Genomic DNA, 8,750 nt, shown 5'->3' on the forward strand with positions numbered 1-8,750 from the left:
GGATTTGGTGTCACTCCTATCAAATCCCATTGAGAGCATAAGTAATTGACAGAAAAACTGAAATTGTTGCATCTTGTTGTGCTGTTGTCCTCTGGTGGCTAGCTACCCAGTTAGCTAAAATTGTCCCTTTCCTAAATTAGCCATGGATGGAGATAAGGATTCGGACTTGTGGTTTTACTTTATTCTCCGTACTGGCCAATGATTATAACGGCGATTCTGATCCAACCATTAATTCATACATTGTTGTGCCCCTGGCCTGAGAGGATGGAAGTTCAATATGTACTTAGATGTAGAAGGCTAATGTTAACTAGCTAACGTTTCCCGTGAATGGAAGTTTGCCTAGCGAGCAAGAATTTTAGCCAGGTAGCCTAGGTCAACAAAAAATAAAAGTGTGTATTATTTAATAGAGTGATAGACTGTTTCGTCAACATGAAAAAGAGGAGGATGTCATTGCCGTTTCTCTACAAGTAGAGTGAATCAACATGTTTTTCTTGCACAAATGCACACGCACACACTCACACAGAAATCAGAACCACGGACAGCCACATCATATTTAGCTTGTGTTGATAGGACTAAATAGTTGTTGGTAATTTTTAGTTGTCACTGTATTAGACCAAGCAGAGGTGATTTGATGAATTTAAAATGTGGAAGTTGAAATGGGGCTGGAATAGTGGAGGCAGTTCTTGTTTACTTTGTGACTGGTGGTAACTCGGCCTTTAGGCCTATACTGTATATAACGGTCGCAAGGCATATGAATTAACAGGTTATAGCGCAAACAACAAATTATAACAACACATAGGCTTGGCTTCCCCAGTGATTTTACACATGCACTGCTACCGGTAACAAGTGCCTCAACTTTGAAAGAGTCCCATCTTATTAATTCTTCAGATTGCAAATGTACCAATACAACAAGCTCAAGTAATAAATAGCATGGGGCTCTCTGGGAAAACAATAAACAAGTTGCCAAAATTGAAAATAAATGACCAAATGAATAACAAAGAATAGTGTCAACTACTTCAGGAAAACCATTTCTCTAGAAGACACGCAAACAATGTCACAAGATATGAAATAGCATGAGATCAAAGAGCACAGTGCCTGAGGATGGTCTTTGGACAACTTCATGCAATGCCATTGTATTTCTGCTACAAGCACAGCAGAGAGCACTGATGTTGAATACTTCAAGTCAAGCTATATGGTTAGAGTTGAACGAGAATACAGACAGAACCCAGCTAAGCCTGGTCTCATCTTGGGTATGTTGCTGTGCCTCCTCTTTTGGACAGAGGTGTTACAAAGAGTAGGGGTGCAAATCACATCAAAGGGAACAAAGGGGGGTAGTTGTCATGGCAACAATGCTGTTGAATAACATTTTGTGGATCTTTTAGTAGACAGCCAGCCAGTAATGGGCAATGTGGTGATTTAGGCGCAAACATCAGTCTTACCGTAATAGACATGCAACAGACTCCCTTTTCTAAGTAGAGACAAGTACCAGCAATAAAACGGATTTACAACTAGCACAATTAGTAGAGGTCTCATTGCAAGACAACAGCAACAACATCAAACGCATAGAAGAATGAAGAGAGGAGGTGGAAAGGACAAACTAAATATAAAAATATCTGCCATGCATATGGAGGTACATATAAAAGGCTATTGCATTCCAATTAACACAGTTTCATTACCTGTGACTGATATCTTCATGGTGGCCTCAAGGGGCCGGTTGTTGTCCAGGTCTCTGCTCAGCCTCAAGTCCCCTGTGTCCTGGTTCAGGATGAGTAGACTCAGCTCGTTGCCTTCCACAAAACTGTAGCGGAGTTTATCTGACACATCTGGGTCCTGGGCTGGAACCTTCCCGATCACCCCAGCCGGAAAGCTGTTGGACCTGTTGGTGATGTAGTTGTTGAAGATGATCTCAAAGTCACGTAGGACAGGGGAATTGTCATTGACATCCAGCAGGCGGATGTGCACGATGGCGCGGCTGACTAACGGTGCAGAGGTCGCCTGGACGACGATTGTGTACTCCATCTTCGACTCGTAGTCTAAATCAGTAAGGGCGATAAGATCCCCATTGAAGATGTCTAATTGGAAGACCTCTGGGACGTTTCCTTCCACTATTTGGAACAGGATCTGCGCGTTTGTTCCCTCGTCGGGATCTGTAGCGGTGATGCGGGCTACGACAGAACCCACAGGACTGTTCTCCACTACACAGACGTACAGTTCGTCCTTTTCAAACACAGGAGCATTGTCGTTGATGTCCAGGATGGACACATGGATGTCCACGGCTGCCTTAAGAGGCGGAACCCCCTTATCCACAGCAAAGGCCTTCAGGTTGTACACAGGCACATTCTCCCTGTCCAGTTTCCTGGCTGTTCTAATGATGCCAGAGTACGGCTCAATGATGAAGTCCCCCTCTCCATCATCCCCACCCTGAAAGGTGTAACTAAGCCTCCCATTAGACCCGGAGTCCCTGTCAGAGGCAGAAATCTGGAGGACGCTGGTGTACACAGCTGCGTCCTCAAACACGGTCCCCTGGTATATGTCCCTGAGGAACTGTGGCGCGTTATCGTTAGCATCCAGAATGATGATCTCCACATATGTGGTGTCAGATTTCTGAGGGATGCCATTGTCGCAGGCAATGATAGCCAGCGTGTAGGACGCCTGATCCTCATAGTCGATTTCTATCTGCGTGGTTATGCCGCCTGTGTCAGGGTTGATCTTGAACTGTGGCACGTTATCCTCCATGACGTAGCTGATGCGGGCGTTCTCTCCTGTGTCCTCATCTGTGGCACTGATTACCACCACGGTGGAGCCCACTGGTTGGTCTTCGCTGATCATCACCTGGTAGTTGGCACTCTGGAACACGGGCCGGTGGGTGTTGGCATCAGTGACATTGATAAAGACCTGCGCTGTGTCGTAGCGTGTGCCATCTGAGGCGGTCACTGTCAGGACATACTGGCGCTCCTGTTTGTAGTCCAGCGGCAGTGCCAGGGTGATAACTCCCCCAGCAGTCTGACTGGTGATGGCGAACCTGTTCCGCGTATTGCCGCTGGAGATCTGGTATGTTACCACACTGTTGGCGTCCCGATCTATGGCAGAGAGTGCTAGCACACTGGTACCCACCACAGCATCCTCATTAATTTTAAGGCTATACAATTTCTGAGTGAAAGTGGGGACATTGTCGTTCACGTCAAGCACCGTCACACTGACGCTGGCCGAGGAAGACATGGCAGGAACCCCATGATCCACTGCTTCTACGCCAAAAGTGTAAAAGTCAGTGGTCTCCCTGTCCAGCTCTACACTGACTGTAATCCACCCAGTGCTGTTGTTAATGGTGAAGGGGAAGCCTGGAGCCATGTCTGTTAGTCTGTACTCCAAATGAGAGTTGTCACCGGAGTCTGCATCAATAGCCTGAATATGGATCACAGAATAACCAATAGCCACATTTTCCAATACTGTGGCTTGAAAGGGTGTGCTAACAAACATAGGGGCATTATCGTTGACATCCACAACTTGTACCACAACCATCCCTGTGCCATTAATCAGAGGTGGTCTTCCCCCATCCTGTGCCTTTATTCTCAAATTGTATTCCCTGATTATCTCATAATCTAGGGGGTTGATTATTTCAATGTCACCTGTAGGGGAATGGATGTAGAACTGACCCTTCACGTTGCCACTGACGATGCTGTAGTGGACTTTTGCATTGTTGCCCTCGTCTTTGTCTGTGGCCTTCACCTGGGCCACTTTGGTGTTCACTGCCACACTCTCAAGCACCTGGACTACATACCTTTTCTCACTGAACTGGGGGTAGTTATCGTTCTCATCCTCCACAGAGATATACACTGTAGCCGTGGCACTGCGGGGGCCTGGGTCTTTACCCTGGTCATTAGCCTCCACTATGAGCAGATACTGGGTCAAGGTTTCTCTGTCAGGCCGAACCCTAATCTTGACTAGTCCATTTCTAGGGTCGATTTCAAAACCAGCGTTATCTTCTTCCTCATTCACAATCTTATAGATCATGTTGGCATTTGATGGGGCATCCCCATCTGTGGCCCTTATAGTCAACACTTCAAAGCCTACCTCAACGTTCTCCCTAATGCTGACCCTGTACTCTGTCTGCTCAAACACAGGCCCATGATCATTAGTGTCACTAATAGTGACGGTGAGGTAAGCAGTGGCCGACCTTTTAGGGATGCCATTGTCTGTAGCAATAACTTTGAATACATGTGTATCCTTGATCTCCCTGTCTAAAGGCTGCAAAGTTGTGATGCTGCCGGTCTGCAAGTTGATTTGGAAATAATTATTGGATCTGCTATCGAACAGAGCTTCCATATCATATTCAACCTCACCAGCATCTCCACTGTCGGTATCCAGTGCTTTGAGCGTAATTACGCGAGTTCCCGCGGGTTCGTTCTCCGGGACAGACACCTGATAGTTGGGCAGTTGAAACTGGGGAGCGGTATTCACATTTCTTTTTTTACGTTTGGTCAATGAATCCAGTCTCCCCAAATCACTGTCTATAAATATGGCATGACTATGTAGAGAATTAAATCGCAATTTTACACGGACAGTGGTGTAATTCCAAAGATTTTGCACCCTGCAGAGTAAATCCAACTCGTTCCGCTCATTGTATTGCAGACAGTTTGGAGAAAAACTCCCGTTATCAAACACGGCTTTCCAGTCCCCTCCCTTACATGATGAACGATAAGAGTGAGGTTGTCGAGTAAATAATGGTAAATGTTCATAAATGTTCAAAAGCAAAATACTGGTAGAGACGCATGGCGATGTCCCTACTTTTGAGAGAACGTTCATGTAAATCTCGGGCTTACCTTCGGCGCTCTTACTCCTATATTTAATTAAACAATTTTGCCCATGCACAAAAGTATTGAAGTTAATTAAAATAAAGTTTTCCGAGGTAATTGATTGGATCTGAATGTAAAGCGGCGCTGGGTTCTTCGGCAACTTCGCACAATTCACTTTTCCTGAGAAATATACAATTCCCTGTTGTCTTTCAATATTGAAAATGTGTCTCACGTATTTAGGAGTTAAAGTCCTGTCTATTTGATAGATCCAACCCCGTCCAAGAGATACATTTCCGAGCACTACTCCAGGCTGAAAATGATCAGAAACGTGTACATCAAAAAAAGCAAATATTGGAATGTGTGATAGAAAACATATCCATAGCCAAATAATTTGTAATTCCATGTTTTAAAACGCATGGCATCCACCAAGTCGGTCAAGAACACCTATAAAGTCCACTGAAGTTTTTCCCGGGTGCTCGCTGTCCTGTCCCGTTCCATGATTAGTTAAAATGTTGCGGAGTGCAGTGCAGCGTGCACATGGAATAGTTCAAAGTGGTCTCGCTCTTTCATTGCGCTTTCTCAGACAGCAACCCTTCTCCCCGGGGATTGTTTGTCAGTCAAATGCAGATTCCCAAATCCCAGCAGCTGACCACAATGTTCCATGAAGTGATTCGCTTAATGATCTTCAAACACCTCTTATTTGCGCAAGTCTATTGTTTTTGGGGCGACTCAGACTTAGGTTTGCCAATTACATTAACATTTAAGCCTGTCCTCATTGTATCAAAATCCCCACAAAATCCTAAGAAAATGTAAACTTAATGAAATGCTGTCACCTAGTGGACAAACTTAACTATAGGAAGTATCTAGAATCATGTGGCCTAAGTATCTATCCACTCCAAATGATCTAACTTTATACATGATCATTTGATATAACTTTATACTTTATACATTTGATCATTCTTGGTGCAGACAAGTAGATAGATCACAAGTATTTATCATAAGATGCTCTACCAAATATACAAGGATACTTTAATATATCTCACATTTGACAGAGCACATTAATTAAAATGTTCAATAAACTTATACCAAGTATTTGGTAAATGTACAAGTGTATTATACCTTATTATGAGAGCATGAGAAAATCTCTGACTGTGTGTGTATGTCTGTTGGCAGGAGATGTTCTTCAGTTGAGGTCAAACTTCTGGGTGTCGAGACAATAGTGGACTAGACCTTCTCTGATAGCAGTGAGCAGACAGGTCCACTCTCTGGCCCTTTTACCAGACCAGCATTACATTTACAAGACTCAGCATTACAATAACTTAAATTAAGAACATTTATTTCAACATTTTAAATAACCACACAGAAGCAGAAAGATGGCAACAAACAAAAATAAAAGGTACAGTACCATTCGTTTATATAAATCAGATTGGTTTCTTGCATAGTATTTATATTAACTGTCTTGATTTAAATCACTATCTCCTTTTCTAAAATCCTTGATCATCAACAACTAGTTGTATCCTTATACATGACACTAGTGTGTGGTATAGGCACAAGAGACAGCAGGAAGGCTAGTTGAATCAATGTACATGTACAGAAAATATTAAAATGCAGCTCTATAATGATATTATTGAAAAGGATAAATTAATCAGGAGTGCATCCTTTAAGGCATTTTTCTTCTTGTCTTCCAGACTCCATTTGATCAGGGGACAGCTCAGGTTAATCAACTGTAAGCAGAAAAAAAGATACATAAAATGACCTGTAATCAGTGTGGTCATTTCGATCCTGACAACATATCCACTGAACAGTATTGAATTCACATACCAGTTGATGTAAGCCATTTGCATTCATATACCATTTTCAAACCTGTATGTAACATTCTAAAAAGTATCATATTGTTTCATGCTTTCCTTCACTCTGCGGTCCAACTCATCCCAAACCATCTCAATTGGGTTGGGGTCGGGTGATTGTGGAGGCCAGGTCATCTGATGCAGCACTCCATCACTCTCCTTCTTGGTCGAATAGCCCTTACACAGCCTGAAGGTGTGTTGGGTCATTGTCCTGTTGAAAAACAAATGATAGTCCCACTAAGCCCAAACCAGATGGGATGGTGTATCGCTGCAAAATGCTGTGGTAGCCATGCTGGTTAAGTGTGCTTTGAATGCGGAGATCATCCATTCACCTACTCTGCGTCTCACAAAGACACAGCGGTTAGAATAAAAAATCTCAAATTTGGACTCATCAGACCAAAGGACAGATTTCCACCGGTCTAATGTCCATTGCTCGTGTTTCTTGGCCCAAACAAGTCTCTTCTTCTTATTGGTGTCCTTTAGTAGTGTTTTTTTTTGCAGCAATTTGACCATGAAGGCCTGATTCATGCAGTCTCCTCTGAGCAGTTGATGTTCAGATGCGTCTGTTGCTCTGTGAAGCATTTATTTGGGCTGCAATTTCTGAGGCTGGTAACTCTAATGAACTTATCCTCTGCAGCAGAGATAACTCTGGGTCTTCCTTTCCTTCGGCGGTCCTCATGAGAGCCAGTTTCATCATAACGCTCAATGGATTTTGTGACTGCACTTAAAGAAACTTTCAAAGTTCTTGAAATTTTCCAAATTGACTGACCTATCTTTTTTTTATTAAACCTTTATTTAACTAGGCAAGTCAGTTAAGAACAAATTCTTATTTACATTGATGGCCTACCCCATGTCTTAAAGTAATGATGGACTGTCGTTTCTCTTTCCTTATTTGAGATGTTCTTGCCATAATATGGACTTGGTCAATTTCCATATAAGGCTATCCTCTGTATACCAACCCTACCTTGTCACAACACAACTGATTGACTCAAACGCATTAAGAAGGAAAGAAATTCCACAAATTAACTTTTAACAAGGCACACCTGTTAATTGAAATGCATTCCAGGTGACTACCTCATGAAGCTGGTGGAGAAAATGCCAAGAGTATGCAAAGCTTTCATCAAGGCAAAAGGTGGCTACTTTGAAGAATCTCAAATATAAATATATTTTGATTTGTTTAACACTGTTTGGTTACTACATGATTCCAGAAAATATTAAAAATAAAGAAAAACCCTGGAATGAGTAGGTGTGCCCAAACTTTTGACTGGTACTGTATATATATATATATATATATATATATATTCATCCAGTCGGATAAACACTCCAAACTGCCTACCCGACCGCTTGGTCCTAAAGCACACCATTGCCTTGTTTTGTTTCACATTCCAATTATTAAACCCACATTCCAATTATAAAATGGGGGGGGAATGCAATTTCTGAATGTGGGGGGGACATGTCCCCAGTGAAAGTTGAGCCCCTGAGTGAAGGGTACTTTTAGTTATGTGAATTATAAGAAAATTGTAGTTGAGAGACTCATCAAGACAATCAGTTAATTAAGACAAGAAAATTACCTCAATGTCTTCGTCAGTGAGGGCATCAATGCCGAGGTGGCGTTGGAGAGCAAGTGTTCTGGAAAATACCAAGTAATAAAGTGCATTATTTTTTATTGATCAAACGTTGTATTCCAATTGCAAAATTACGCATCAACAATGAGATGGACTCCCAATGACATACCTGTCGTATGTAATCTTCGTCACGCATACTCTGCCAGAGACGCAGCATGGTATCGAAGAAGATGCCACAATGCTGACTAATCGAGTTCCTGTCTCCACCACAAGGTCGTGAACCTCGAGTTCTGCCATCTGTAATACATAAGAAACAATATGATTGAGTTGAACATCTTCATTCAGACCCTTTGTTCAGAACCTGGAACACACAGGTTGCGTATTTAAATAAGGCGACGACTTACGGAGCAGACAAAGACTCCAGTTGTCACAATACAGGATTTTGTTATGTTGCCCTTTACACTCGTACCCGGAAACTTTTGCAAATGTTTTGTTGTCTGTAATTTTTTTGGTCTTACCTCATATTTTCCAGGAATATTCTTATC

General features: G+C 42.6%; 1 protein-coding gene across 1 annotated transcript in view; it reads right to left on the bottom strand.

Annotated features, from left to right (window-relative positions):
- LOC106561041 (cadherin EGF LAG seven-pass G-type receptor 1) overlaps positions 1–5,536 on the bottom strand; it is an 86,950-nt gene extending 81,414 nt beyond the window's left edge. The window contains exon 1 of the mRNA XM_014124611.2: positions 1,677–5,536. Coding sequence (XP_013980086.2) covers positions 1,677–5,196 — 3,520 coding nt within the window. The 5' untranslated portion in view covers positions 5,197–5,536. The remainder of the gene's footprint in view (positions 1–1,676) is intronic.
- Positions 5,537–8,750: the final 3,214 nt, after the last annotated feature.

The sequence above is a fragment of the Salmo salar genome, chromosome ssa10 (genome assembly GCF_905237065.1).
Source record: "Salmo salar chromosome ssa10, Ssal_v3.1, whole genome shotgun sequence".
Lineage (NCBI taxonomy): Eukaryota > Metazoa > Chordata > Actinopteri > Salmoniformes > Salmonidae > Salmo > Salmo salar.